We start from the raw sequence: 14,234 nt of genomic DNA, 5'->3' as shown, positions 1-14,234 counted from the left end.
ATCTTTAAAAAAAACACATCCACCCAAATGTAAATGGGAATTTAATATATCAGATATGTAATTTTGTTTCACTCTCAAGATTTATGATATCATTTAAGAGTATGTTTCTAGTATAGTCTACCTTACTGAAATAACACAAACATCTGACACTGAACATATATTCAGTACTAAGCACTGTGCTAATAATAAGCACTTCATGTGTATTGTCTCCTTTAATTTACATCAGACCCTATGACATTAGATATTATTTCTATCCTCATATTAACGATAATGAAGCTCAGACACAGAAACTTGTCTAATGTCACATAATTGTGTAACTAGCACGGCTAGGACTTAAATTCAGTCATCTTGACTCTTAAGCTCATGTTCTAAAAATAAGCCACAAATTCAAATTTATAAACCGGGAAAATAGGGCTGATTAATTGCAAAAACTTTCACTATGAAGTTCCCTTAAATAACGGTTTCCTCTAAATATCAAATATCGATTAATATTTTAGCTCCAATATTTTAAGAGCACTTTTATTTTAAAAGTTGAAGCTAAGCCGATCATTTCTAATATATATGCAAGCAAATAAAGCACTCGATATTTAAAAAAGATATAGTTTTGTATTTAAAGAATTTGTAATCTCTCACAAATAGATTAACAAAAATATTCAGAGGAAACCTATAAAATCTTATTTTTTCTTATAATGCATATACATCCTCATAACTACAGAGTATGAGAAGGAATGACACATTTGCTCTAAAAGAGATACAATTATTTTCACATTAACGTAGGTCTTCAAAAAGCATTTTTTTGTTTCTGTATAATAGATATTTATTCTATGTGGAGAGTGGGTATAAAATGTATGTAGTATTTTGTATTTCTTTGACATCACTGGAGAGAAAAAATATGGATCAAGGAGATGGAGTCCCTCTTATAACAAGAGTCTGATGAAGACACTTTATCACCAGTCTCAAAACATGTGCTCTCAAACTCTCAAGAAAGGCTTTGAGTTTTCTCATGTAGGCTCATTTGTACACTCCTGTGAGTATAAGGGATGGACAATATAAGGGACCTTAGAAAATATTTCACCTCTGAAGAAATTATAGTAATATTTTTGTTATTTACCTGAAGATTTTCACAGGTCTCTTGACTGTAAGTGAGTCTCTGGATTTCTGTAGGTGAAACAAGATATAATGCTTGTCCATTGTTGGTGAAGCAGAACGTTCTGGCTATCCGCATATTGGTCAGGGGCAAGTAATACACATCCAATAGAGGTCTTAAACTCGGCAAACTTGAGAAAAAAAATTAAAAACTTGTTAATAAACAGGTAGGTTTTAGTCTTGAACAAATACTAGAGGAGGTAAAAATAGCAGGGAACTTATAAACCTTATGATTTAGTGTACCTCAGTGGGAGATAAAACTGATTTGTTTTCCTCACATACTTGTTCGCTATGAACTGAATGAAAATAAATTCTCAGTGTATAAGACTGTAGACAAATAAAAGCCTTTCTTTCAAACTGAATATAATTCTGCAACATTACGTGTTGAGGGAGGAAATGTTATATCTGTGTTTAAAAAAAAATAATCTAACTCTTACCTAAAAGTCATAATGTGTCCATTGGCACAGAAGCAGGCAAGGCAGATACTGTTACTCAATGATACAATATCTCCACGAAGAACGAATGAGGTCTCTGTAATGTTCTGCTTATAAGCACAGTTCTGAGTTGGCAGTGAGATTACTTTTGCTTGCTTTTCAGAACATATCACTGCATACTGGTTTTCACTAATTTCCTGAGAAGAGGAGGGAGATACAGAGACAGGTCTTCGTTTTTTCAGTTTCTCCTTTTCATCCTTCTCTTCAGGAACATTGTGTTCTTTCCAGGATTCATATGCGGGTGGTATTAAGCAGCCTGTGGAATCCAGGAATGCCATTCTCAGGACTGCCCCTTTTAACCTCAATATAGTACCTAAAATTGTAATTTTAGTAAATAAAAAATATTTTAATCCCACAGTAAATATGTTTATTCCAACTCTGACACATACTAGACACTAAAAAATATGTAGAATGTATACTGAACCGAAATTGTACACTGGCTCACTGATAGGATTCAAACTTCAAGCATGATATTTGAATCTGAAAAAAGATATCAGTAAGTGCTACCAAATAAATAAGTGCTACTATAACTGCTACCAAACAGATAAACGCTAGGATGTCTGGAACTAGGTCTCATACCTGGTAAGTGTACTACCATTGAGTATGAGAGCAAGCAGATGGCATCTAGAGCTGCATGGTCCAATATGGCAGCCACCAGCCACTTGAAGTGTGCCTGGTCCAAATTGTGGCATGTTGTAAGAGTGAAATACATGCTGCATAGGAAGGCTTAGTACAAAGAAAAAATTACAAGAAAATACCACAATAATATAAAAATACTGATTACATGCTGAAATGATAGTATTTGGATAGACTGGGCTAAATGAAATATGTTACTAAAATTAATTTCACTTTTTTTTTTTTACTTTTTTAATACGGCTACTAGAAAATTTAGAATACTATATGTGGCTCACACTGCATTTTTAATGGACAGAACTGATCTACAGGGTCAATGAGAAAAAAAAGTTTCCACATATTTCTGAACATTACTTCAAAAAAACTATTTACCAGTAAATGTCAAATACACTCAAGACATTGCTTTGGTCAACTTACAGTCTTAAATTAGTAGTTATATTTCTTGATTTACTTTAATTAATGGGACTCCCTTTCCTTCATATCCTTGAATAGGTAAATATAAGTTATGCTCATTTCTAAGTAAGCTAAATGATACTATTAAGGATTTGGAAAGCAATAGAAGGGAGGGTATAGAACCGATGTAGCATTTCAGTTCTTATTTTAGAGGATTTTTTTTCATATTTTATTACTTTAAACTTATATTAAATAGTTTGCAAAAAATTATCCATATATTATATTCTTTTGTTTCTAAGAGGAAGAGATCTCAGTGTTCTGTCAATTTTTCTTAGAAGACAAAATTTTCCTTTCCTCTTCACATTTATATATTTTGTCTATTGCAGGGTGGCCAGATAAAATAAAGGATGCCCAGTTAAATCTGGATTTCAGATATACAATCAATACTTTTTTTTTTAGTATAAATGTGTCCCAAATTCTGCATTATTTTTCCAAAGAGAAAGATGGGACATATTTATATTAAAAAATATGTTATCTAAAGTCCAATTTAACTGGGCATCCTGCAATTCATTTGCTACATCTGGCATTAGTCTATTGTCCAGGTTTGGCAAGTAGACAATTTAATTATTTTAAATGGTTTGCTAATTTGTAAATCAAACTGTTCCTTTAATGTAAAGGTAGTTCAGAAATGGTAGAACTAGAAATCATAATTACATTTTAATTCTAAATTCTAAGTATTGTTAAAATGTACTATATAAACAAGAAATACACTAGTGAGCAAAACCATGTTTTTGTTTTTGTTTTTTTCTATCTAGATCAGCGTAGATTAGTAACGGAAACCAGAATTCTCAATTATTTCAAGACCTATCAGATTCCACATACGTGTGATAAAATTCAATCTCATTTTCAATATAGGAAGACTGTAAATTTTTTCTTCTTAAAATTTTTTTAATTAAATCACCTTTTCTAATTCTTCAAAGAAGAAAATTAATGTATTTTAAGACTTCACAGAGATTAAAAATAGCCAAGTGTATAATGTTTAAAAATATACTTTTCTGTTTTTTCCCTAAATATGTACCATCCTTTTGCTTACAGAACATATTATTCTGAGGTATCCTAGAATGCAGTAGAACAACAGTGTTGGTTTTTTTTTTTTCATTTTGTTATGTAGTAATCATTTTAGACATGATCCTAGGATTAAAAAAATATAAAACCTGAATGGCTGTATAAGTAAATGATATTCTGGAATCTTATTCCATGTATTCCTTTAATTAAAAACATAAGACTAATCACGAGATGGAATAATATATTGAAAGCTCTTTTTGGGAAAACAAAGCAAAACTACTCAAATTGGATTTTAAAATGAGATAGTTTCAATTTACTTCAGATTTCCATCAAAAAGTAAATTGAGTTTGGTAAATGTGAACCTTTCAAGTTTTTCAAAGTGGACAATTACTGCTTAACCTGCAAGAGGCAATTAGAATTGGCAAGCTGTGGCCTTATTTAATACCACATTCAGTCAAGGACTCAACAGCGTCTTAAACAACGCCCCTAACAAATCCTCATATTGATTCTATGGAAAAGGTATTGTTGTAATTCTAATTCTTAGCTTTGAACATGAGGTCAATTCTTCTTTTCAAGGATTGTAAGGCAGTTGCTAATGGTGGAATAAAATAAAAATGAAGTAAAATTATTGTATACATATATAATATTTCATCTTAGTTCATAATGCCAGGTTCATCTCATGTTCTTTCAACCTAGGTTTACTTTGTATGCAGATTAGTTAGGCCTAAGAAAAACTGAGCCATTCTTTTGAATGAAGCTAAGCTTTTTTCATTGCTGTTTTGTTTAGAAAAAAAAAGTAATAATAATAAAGAGTGAAAAAAAAAGTAAAATATTAACCTTGGGCTGTAGGATCTATATTCCTATTCCTAATCCTACTGGATTATACCAGCTTCTTGTCCAAGTGGGACACGTCACAATATCACATTTCCTTAAATGTTTAGAGGAGAGATGAATATAATAAACGTCTAGTTAAGATTTGTTTGCTGTAAGATGTATTTTACAATACATTTTTGAATGGAAAATTTAAAATGGTGAACTCAGTGACATCCCTTGTATGGATCTACAAGGAGATGGATCTACAATTGTATGGATCTACAATTCAGATCTGCATGGAGCTTTGCTTCTCTACTGCAAAATTCCTTAAGAAAATTTTACTATTTGTCAGCCATGCAGACCAGAAATAAATACTTTTTGCAACCTAATTTAGTCTTCCCTCTGTTAGCACTATGCATAATAACTGATAATTATTGCTGAAATATTTAAATATACAGATAACTTAAGGGCTATTGAAAAACAGGTATTATTTGGAAGGAAAATAAATATTTCATCTGCTTTCAAGGAATCAACAGCAGATTCCTTTCTAAAGTAGTGTATTTTGAACCCTAGCAAAAGTTCTGAAACAATGGGTAAAAGGGGAAAAAAGGCCATGTTTCTGTTAATATAAGAAAGAGTTCAAGAGCTTGGTAAGATTCAAGAAGGAATGGTCTATCCATGAAGCTTTTGGAGTCCTTACCATATTGAAGTCCTTAATAATTTTAGCTTAGGATGAAGATATATGTGTAGTCTAAGGGGCTTGAACATCTGTGGAACAAATTCCTTACAAGTACTTAAATCACCTCTCATAATATTAATTTTGTAACCAGTCTGAAGTAACATATAAATCAGAGATGGAGTTAGGGTAAAAGAAAGATAGAGCATGTTTATTATATGCATCACTGGTTTTAAATACGCAATAAAATAGCTTATATTAACAACAACAACAAAAAAAAACAAAAAAAAACCCCATAAGACTATAACTATCCCCATTTAGACTTAGATTGATTCAAAAATGAAAAGCAAAGGCTTCTATTAAATTATACTAAAGCAAACCTTCAATAGAAGTATAGCACCAGAGCATACATACCACTTGGAGACACAATTACTGGCTGAAGAAGTCTTTGCTCTCCTCCTGGGGGAAGGTTCAGTGCAATGACAAGCACTGTTCCCAATGTAGTACCAACCCACAAACATGGGGAGGGGGCTGAATCTGCCTTTCGAGTAAAAGTTTCACAGAAATGAAGAGCAGAGATTGCTTCTCGGGATTCTTTATCAATGCTGGTTACACTTGAACTCCGTGATCGGCTGAAGGAATTATCTTTTATATCTGAAATGATTTAAAATGTTGTGAGATTGCTCAAGTTATAAAATATCATGTTTTTTGCTTGGTATAAGTTTTGCCAAATAGTTAATCTGCAAAAAGATAAAATCTACAGCATATTTAATTTTAAGTTTCTTTTAATTTAAAAGAAAAACAATTTATTTTCATGCTAACAATTTTTTCCTTTGCTTGTATTTGAAACACAGAGGGACAAATCCACACTTCTCAGAACTGAGCTGAGGTTATCCCAGTGAGTTTTTGGATGTACGATCTCTGTGGTTTTGGTGCAGCTCTCTGTTAGTATCCTGGCTGCTTTTCCAATCTTAGCCCTTACTACCCTTTCTCATGGTGCTGTTTCTTTCTTTGGTAATATAATTCATGATTAGGTAGAATCAGGAAAGTGGGTATTTTCAATTTTCTACGTTAAAAAAATGCTTTTATAAGTACTCTGATTCTACCTTCAAATTTATTGTATGATGGGCTTTCTTCCTTCAAAGCTGTCCATATGAAAGCCTTAATCCATAAAAATTTAGCTTTTTTTAAAAAATGCGATTTTAATTGTAACCAACGCTCATCTAAGGCATTTTTCATTAAACTGTACAACTGGTATCTGGCTCATACTTAATTTGATGCCAGGTATATTCCCTTTACCCGGCTCTGTCTGTAATGACAGGGATACTTGTAAATTATACTAATAAACCCTCTCTTGTCTTCAGCTACCTTCTCTGTGGCCAATCTCAAGTCTGTTTCAAGCCCTGGCCTCTTTTCTCTTGGAATGCATTTCCAAAGGCTTATAAAATATTTTTCCCATTATGTCTCACTAGGCAAAAATCAAAATACATAATTTACCCAAGGCTCTAAATTCTTCTAATGGCACTACTTAAATTAATGACACCCCTGTTCTCCTAGGGAAACAATACTTGAAATGAGTCCCAATTTCGGTTCTTCCCTTTCACTTTACCTACACGTCTCTGATGGGATGCCAAGTCCTACGCTATTCTAATGTTTCTGTTTCCTTCTTTCCACTACTAATCAACTTCCATCACCCTATGTTCAGGCCTTTATCACCATTCATCTAGACTACAATTCCCAAGAGATCTCCCCACCTTCACTGTCACTGTTCTATCACAACTCAACTAAATTTTACAAGGTACAATTTTAATTCTATCACCTCTATCTTAAAAATCCACAACAGTTCCTCTTATACTTTTACTCAGGTTTTTAAGACTCCACAAGATATCTCAACTTACCCTCCCGGCCCTATCTGCCAGAGTGCTGCTCTGCTTCAGTTCACTGTGGGAAATAAACCGAGCCATTCAATGTTCTCCAAACATACCTGGAGCTTACCTACTTTTTTGCTTGTAATTTTCTTTCTGATTCGTGCCCTTGCCTTTTCTCTACCTATCTAGATGGTGTTTATTCTCCATCTCAAGTACTGTCATCCTCATGAAGTTTATCCTGATTCCTAAAACCATACACAGTTTTTCTCTTTTGAATCTTGATAGCTTTTTATCTCCCCCCTGGCATGAATAGTACATTTGTTCTGTAGTTATTTCTGACTTGTCTTAGGCCTTGTTCTAATGTGACTGTAAATTTCTTGAGAACAAGGGCTCTCTCCTTTTGATGCCCTGCAGAATTTGGCATAGTGCCTTGCATATGAAGGTATTCAACATATACTTGCTGAAGACAGACCTACAGTTCGAAGTATCTAAAGCAATGTGTTTCTGCTACACCACTGGGATATATTAAAATTTCCAGTAGCTTCTGCTGTTCACATCTAATAAGTCATTCCTCAAATCACATGTTTCCAATGCTATTGTGAAAGAAATGACTTCATAATGTTGTGAAAAATGAAAAACACGTTCAAGTCTTCTAAGTTGTATTTTACTGAATAAAAAAGGCATAATTGAATCCTACTTATACCCCCCAAAAGCTTCTTGTAATCAAATTTAGATTCATAGATTAAAAAAAATTCTCCCAAACAATAATTATATACAACATAATTTTGATTACAGTTAGCCTCTGAAAACAATAAAGCCACTAGTTATGACAACAGCATGGGTTATTTCTAACTATAGTTTCTAAAAATGCTTTTCTTTTGCCTGAGATTGTGCTTCCTGTTACAGATTATGACACAGTAGAAAAGAACTACTTAATGTAAATAAAACAAATTTCTATAAGCAATAGCTCATTACTGGATGAGTTTGTGATATGATATTGATTCCAAATGTTAACTCTTTATGTTCCCAAAGTTATTTTAGTAAAAAAACAGAAATTTAAAATTTATTTTCCAATGATAAAAATATTTGTTACTTTGATAAGACATACACATAACAAGATGAACAGACATATTCACCTATATTATCAGTTGTGACCTAGTGATAAAAATGAAAATCAATGATACCAGAAAATTTAATATTATAAATTTCAATATAAATTAAGCTGTATGAAAACCTTTACTGTTATCTATTAAAATTACAATAGGTGATTCACAACTATCTATACTTCAAATGTTAATTCACAGGCCAAGTAAACATTATTTTAATTTAATAGACTAATTTAACTATATAAAATTCATAAACTGCAACTGTGTTTTTTTTTTGTTTGTTTGTTTTTGCGGTGCGTGGGCCTCTCACTGTTGTGGCCTCTCCCGTTGCGGAGCACAGGCTCCGGACGCGCAGGCTCAGCGGCCATGGCTCACGGGCCCAGCAGCTCCACGGCATGTGGGATCTTCCCAGACCGGGGCACGAACCCGTGTCCCCTGCATTGGCAGGTGGACTCTCAACCACTGAGCCACCAGGGAAGGCCTGCAACTGTGTTTTTATTATATGACTTCTCTATAAAAATTAGATTACAGAGAAACTCCTATGGCTAGATCAATATGGGAAAATGAACTGAATCAGAATCAATTCTGAACTTAGAGAATTAGGTTGCTTATTTTATCTGTGTAGAACTGTCTGAAAACAAGTTAGAATCTTCAGCAGTTCAAGAATTGTAACTACAACTGACTGCTCTTAAGTTAGATGTTGTGGGTCTTTGTGGCTTAAATTTTAGAAATTGGGCAAGCTTAACAAATGGAATAGAAATTTTCATTTTCATTCTACTAATAAGAGCAGAAATGAAATAGCTACCACTAAGTAGGGCCTACCATGTGCTTCATACCATCATAAACTTTACATTTATCATTTTATTGAATCTATATAATAACCCTGAAAAGTATTATCACCATAATTTAACAAATAATAAAGTAGAGGCTCAGACAGGTTAAATGACTGAGAAAGCTAGTTAATGGAAGAGTTTGGATTTGTGCCCATGTTCAAGTCTAAAACATCTGTTAGGCAACTCCAGATAAACATGGGGTCAGTCATATCGCCAATATCATACGAGTGGAGTGTTCTAATTATTATTGAGCATTAAAGTTCAGTGTTTAGATTAAAAAAAAACAAACAAAACTGGAACATGTGGTCTTTCTGGCCAATCTAAACTCAGAAAAAAATTGTCATTAATGCCTTCATCCAGCTCTAGTGATACAACCATGTCATAAAATCATTGCTTTCCTGTTATTCTCTGGATGCCTAGAACATTCCACCTGTGTACATCACACTCTCCTGTCACATAGAGCCTTATGCAACAAAATTTTATATCCCCCAATCAAAACATAATGCCAAGAGGTAAATTTGGTCAGGGTAAAAATTAGGACAAAATACTTACTCACATAAAGATACATAACAGTTTGATATTTTGCCTCCTGTTCTTGACACTTGAAAAGTGACATCAGCAGTCTAACAATATCGCCCATGATTCCTGAGTTGTGGGCCATGGAATCTAGGGTGAAGCTATGGTGAAAGTACAATGTTGCATAATTCCCCTATAAACAAAAGTGAATTCTATTCACAGAAGCTTCCACAGCTGCAGGAAAGTCCAACAGCTCAGCTACTTTAGCAACATTTGGCAGTTTGAGCCTATGGATAATAGTTGTTTTTCCCCGTTGACTCTCTGGCCAATGTAAAAGAATTACCAGCTAAGAATCTCTATCAAAAAATAGTTCAGTAGCACAATGACTTAAGGGGAAATTATTGAGGCAACATGGGTATTGTTTCAATATTAATTATATTAATTATATATATATTATATATAATAATATATTATTATATTAATATTAATCAAAGTTATAATTAGCTTAGGGCATTGAGATACACGGGCACACAAGTAAAAGATAAACTGAATAAAGTAAAAGATAAACTGAATAAAGATGATCTATAAAAGCACACAGCACACACTTTGATTAAATTACTTAAATAATTCATAAGTGTGAATATTCTTTTAAAAAGTAACTGACATCCTATTTTTACTAATTTAAAAAGTACTTCTACATGTGTTTTCTCATCAGATTTTTAGGTACTAAAAGACATAAAACCATTTTTAGTGGTAGTATTCAGTGTTACTGAAATCATCGGCATCTTCGAGAGTCTGATGAAAACTCTGGATCCTCTTTTTGGGGAAAAAAATGCCTAAGGGTAGCCTCAGATACACGTGGGTTCAAATGGCATCTTTCATTTTTATAGTGAAGGGAACTATGCTCTTCTCAAAACATACGTTATCCAACATTCTAGAATTTATTTCTGGCTCTCTTAACAGCAGGGGTATTACAGGGTTCTACTAAACTGTTTTTCCTATGTTCAGGAATGGAACCTTTCACTGATGACAGTGGGAGATATTATGCCTACTCACTCATAATAACATGCTATCAGTATAACTGAGATAAGACTATGATTTGGAAATGCTAAAATCAGTAAAGTGAAATGGACCAATACCTAAGTCTGTATTATGCCTAAGAAGATAGTCAAGGAATCTAGAGAATTAACAGTGAGAAGATGAGGTGGGTGAGCAAATAAAAAGGAGAAAATCTAGTTGTTTCTAAGACAAACATGGGTGAAATCATCCGTATGCAGTCATACTTCTTATCCACTTAAAGGCAATAGAAATTCTAAAATTAAAATGGAAATCCTGCTTTATATTTACTACATGGAATCTTATTTTTGTCTTTATTGAAATGTCATTTGTCCCTATCCTGGGATATCAGGGAGCTGTTTTGGAGCTGGATGTAAAGCAGGAGGAATGTGTGAATATATTCACTCTGCTTTCCTAAGGATAGGTTGCATAGAGAGTGCTACAGAAAAAGATATATTTTCCACCTTATTATCATCAAAAAGTAATAATGATTCTTGATACGAGATTCACTGTAATACAGAAAACTAGTCATTTATTTTGAAAATATTAAATTCTCATAAAATAAGTTTATAAATAATAAAGTTGAAAATAAGTTTTCAGGCGGTTAATAGAAATTAATCTAAAATCACACATATTTTGATCTTACACTAAATTTTGTTTAGATAAAGTATGAGAGGGCTGAGGAAATATATTATTTTGATTTGCTTAAATTTATATTATAATTATCCTTTACAATTTACAGAGAGCATCCTGAAGGCTATTAATCCTTAAACACTTAATCATTTTAAACTTGATTTTCAATGAAAATCTAGTCTATGGTCATTTTAAATCTCCTGATTTCCTTGCCTCCCCATTAAAGAGAGTTTAACTACTATGTATTTTCATTTATTTCTTTTACTTACCTAAGTCAGGCTTTAGGTCAGTAGGCAAGCTTAACTTCCTTGACATTTTTGCTGAAAAATAAAATGCATTTTTAAAGTTCTGAAGAATATCTGATTCATGCTTATTCATACCAACTGCTCTTCAAGACAGGAGTGAATATTTTTCTTACTAGGTCTAGATGCTAAGATAATTAAGATATGATTAATAATGTTATGGGTGGAAAGTAAATCTTATTTTCAACTTTTTAAAAAGTTTGTACTTACTTGATTGTAACATCTTTGAGTGCTTGAAGCTCTCACTTCAAGGAGGCCTTTTAAATTCTAACTGTTAAGTATTTCTTAGGCTCACAAAAAAGGGTTAGGCTTTTCTAAGGAAGCAAAATCATTGCTCAGAAAGAAGGTGTTGCAGATAAGGACAATAGAGGCATAAGACTGAATTTGGGTATGTGATACAATAAAATCTTTCCAGCTCCTTGTATTCACAGCTCTCAGGCTCATTCTTTTTTAAGTTAATCTCTTGAATATAGGACATCCTATATCTACAATCAAATTGAAGTATTTGATTACTTCACAAAAATATTTGGCTCATCCATTTCTTCATATATGTCAACTCAATTTACATTTTAGTGAAAAACAAAAAACCAAAGTCATGCTCAGTCTAAAATTAGAGTATTTACAAAAATATAAACTACAGATATTTCTATTTTGGATTAGAATAATACAAAAGCCTATGTAAAAACCTACTGAAATTCACTTTCCATCCTGAAAATCAGTCATTGCCTAAATCTAGGAAGTGATTTAAAGTTAGGAGGTGTTTAACTACATCTATTATGTTAGTGGCAGTGCATGCGTAACAGAATAGTGCTTCCTATGTGAAATTTTGAAAAAGCATTTGTTTGTTAATACATGAATGTGTATACTGGGTTAAATTTTGGACTGTTAGGAGATATTTAAAGAACAGACCCTGCTAGTCCATAAGGGCGCCATGTAAACAAAGAGAAATCCAGTCATAGTACATAACTTCCACATCTAAAAAAATGACAAATCCAGTGTTAGGAAAGAGGCATTAGGCAAACTGGGAAGGGATAGGGGGAAATCAAGTATTTATTTCTAAGCTTCATTAATCTAATTAGCATCCTTTAAAAAATAACAACAATGGGTCAAATATATGAATCAGTCTTATCCCATTTTCACAAAGACTTAATCAATCTCAGTTAAAAGATAAAAAGTAATAGAAAACGAAAATAGCCAAATCTATGGTTGGTTGATCTCATATAAATAGCTGCTCTTGTATTTAATATCCAATTCTCTTAAACCTAGAAGATAGTATACCCCTCTCAAAATGTTTTTTAAAATGCAATATTAAACTTTTGAAAGAATTCAGAGGTTTTCACCAAATATCAAAGGTACAATGTACATAGACTGATAAATAATATCTATACAATATCTGAAGGAGAAAAATCAGTCAGGTACAGTCTAAAGATACTCTTTCAGAATCAGATGATGTGGATGCTTCTCTAGATCCTGCTACTCTGATTTGATTAAGTTATTCTGAAACTTAATCAAGTGCTTATAAATCTTGAATGTGCACACCAGTCACCTGGGTATCTTGTGATATCAGATTCTTGCACTTCTAACAGGCTCCCAGGAGATGCTGATGCTGCTGTTATGTGGAACACAGAGAGCATCAAGGTCCCTAGACTAAAAGCAACTTCAGGATAGGGAACAAGACTAATTCATCAAACCCAGTACGTAGATACAATAAGTCCACAGCAAACATTTCTTGAAGAAGCTTCAACATCTAGTTTGTACAATGTGGAAGTGGTGGTTAGGACTGGATTTGGAATCAGACCAAATATGAGTCTATATCTAATTCAACCAACTACTAGGTGTGTGACCTTAGGCCAATCACTTTGCCTCTCTAAACCTTAAATTTCCTCATCTGTAAAATGGGAATAGATATTAATGACAATTTCATAGTTGTGAAGATTATATAAAATGACATAAGCAAAACACTAGGCATAATACCTTACACACAGTGTGGACTTGATAAACATTAGTTATTATTTATTAATAAACAAAATGACTTTTTCATAAACTGTAAAATGTTACACAGATGAGCTATTAATATACTTGTAAACAACCCAATATTTCTTTATTCTAATTCTATGGTAATATTCCAATTAACTAAAACAAGAAAATGGAGAAAACTTTTAGGATATAAATATAGAATGGCATGCATAACTATAAGCTCAACCTCTTTTTAAGTTCATTTCAAAAACTAAGTTCTATATCTAAACATAAGAAGTGAAATAAACCTGAGTAATTTATAAGATATTTTTATGAGGAAGCGGTGGAGGGGGGAAAAGATTTAATTCCTTGGCATTTCCTGTGTAATTTATATTTATGCCTTCAGGTTCCATAGCCCTTTCTTCTGTAGTCTCCATCTAGTGATACTAAACCCATCTGATGAACTGATCACATAGTTTCAGGTACTGAACTTTTCAGTACTAGTATTTCACTTTGTTATAAAATTTTCTCTGCTGATATTCTCCATCTGTTCACTCACTATGACCATGTTCCCATTTCAGTACCTGAACATATAATATTATAGCAGCTGCTTTAAAACTCTTGGCTGCTAATTTCAACATCTAGGTCATCTTATAGTCTGTTTCTACTGATTTTTTAAATTCTTAATTATGGGTAATATTTTCTCATGATTTTGAATTTTTATTTCACTTGTCTAGGAACTTT

General features: G+C 32.7%; 1 protein-coding gene across 5 annotated transcripts in view; it reads right to left on the bottom strand.

Annotated features, from left to right (window-relative positions):
- STXBP5 (syntaxin binding protein 5) overlaps window positions 1–14,234 on the bottom strand; it is a gene marked incomplete at its 5' end in the record, with an annotated part of 160,535 nt that overhangs the window by 20,361 nt on the left and 125,940 nt on the right. For 4 of the 5 annotated variants that reach the window (XM_079716847.1, XM_079716848.1, XM_079716849.1 and 1 more), the window contains 4 exons: window positions 1,112–1,277; window positions 1,584–1,953; window positions 5,635–5,874; window positions 11,502–11,552. In XM_079716847.1, coding sequence (XP_079572973.1) covers window positions 1,112–1,277; window positions 1,584–1,953; window positions 5,635–5,874; window positions 11,502–11,552 — 827 coding nt within the window. The remainder of the gene's footprint in view (window positions 1–1,111; window positions 1,278–1,583; window positions 1,954–5,634; window positions 5,875–11,501; window positions 11,553–14,234) is intronic. The other variant, XM_079716851.1, reaches the window with a different exon arrangement.

Source organism: Hyperoodon ampullatus (assembly GCF_949752795.1).
Source record: "Hyperoodon ampullatus genome assembly, chromosome: 12".
NCBI classification, from domain to species: domain Eukaryota; kingdom Metazoa; phylum Chordata; class Mammalia; order Artiodactyla; family Ziphiidae; genus Hyperoodon; species Hyperoodon ampullatus.
This window is presented reverse-complemented; position numbering and strand designations above follow the sequence as displayed.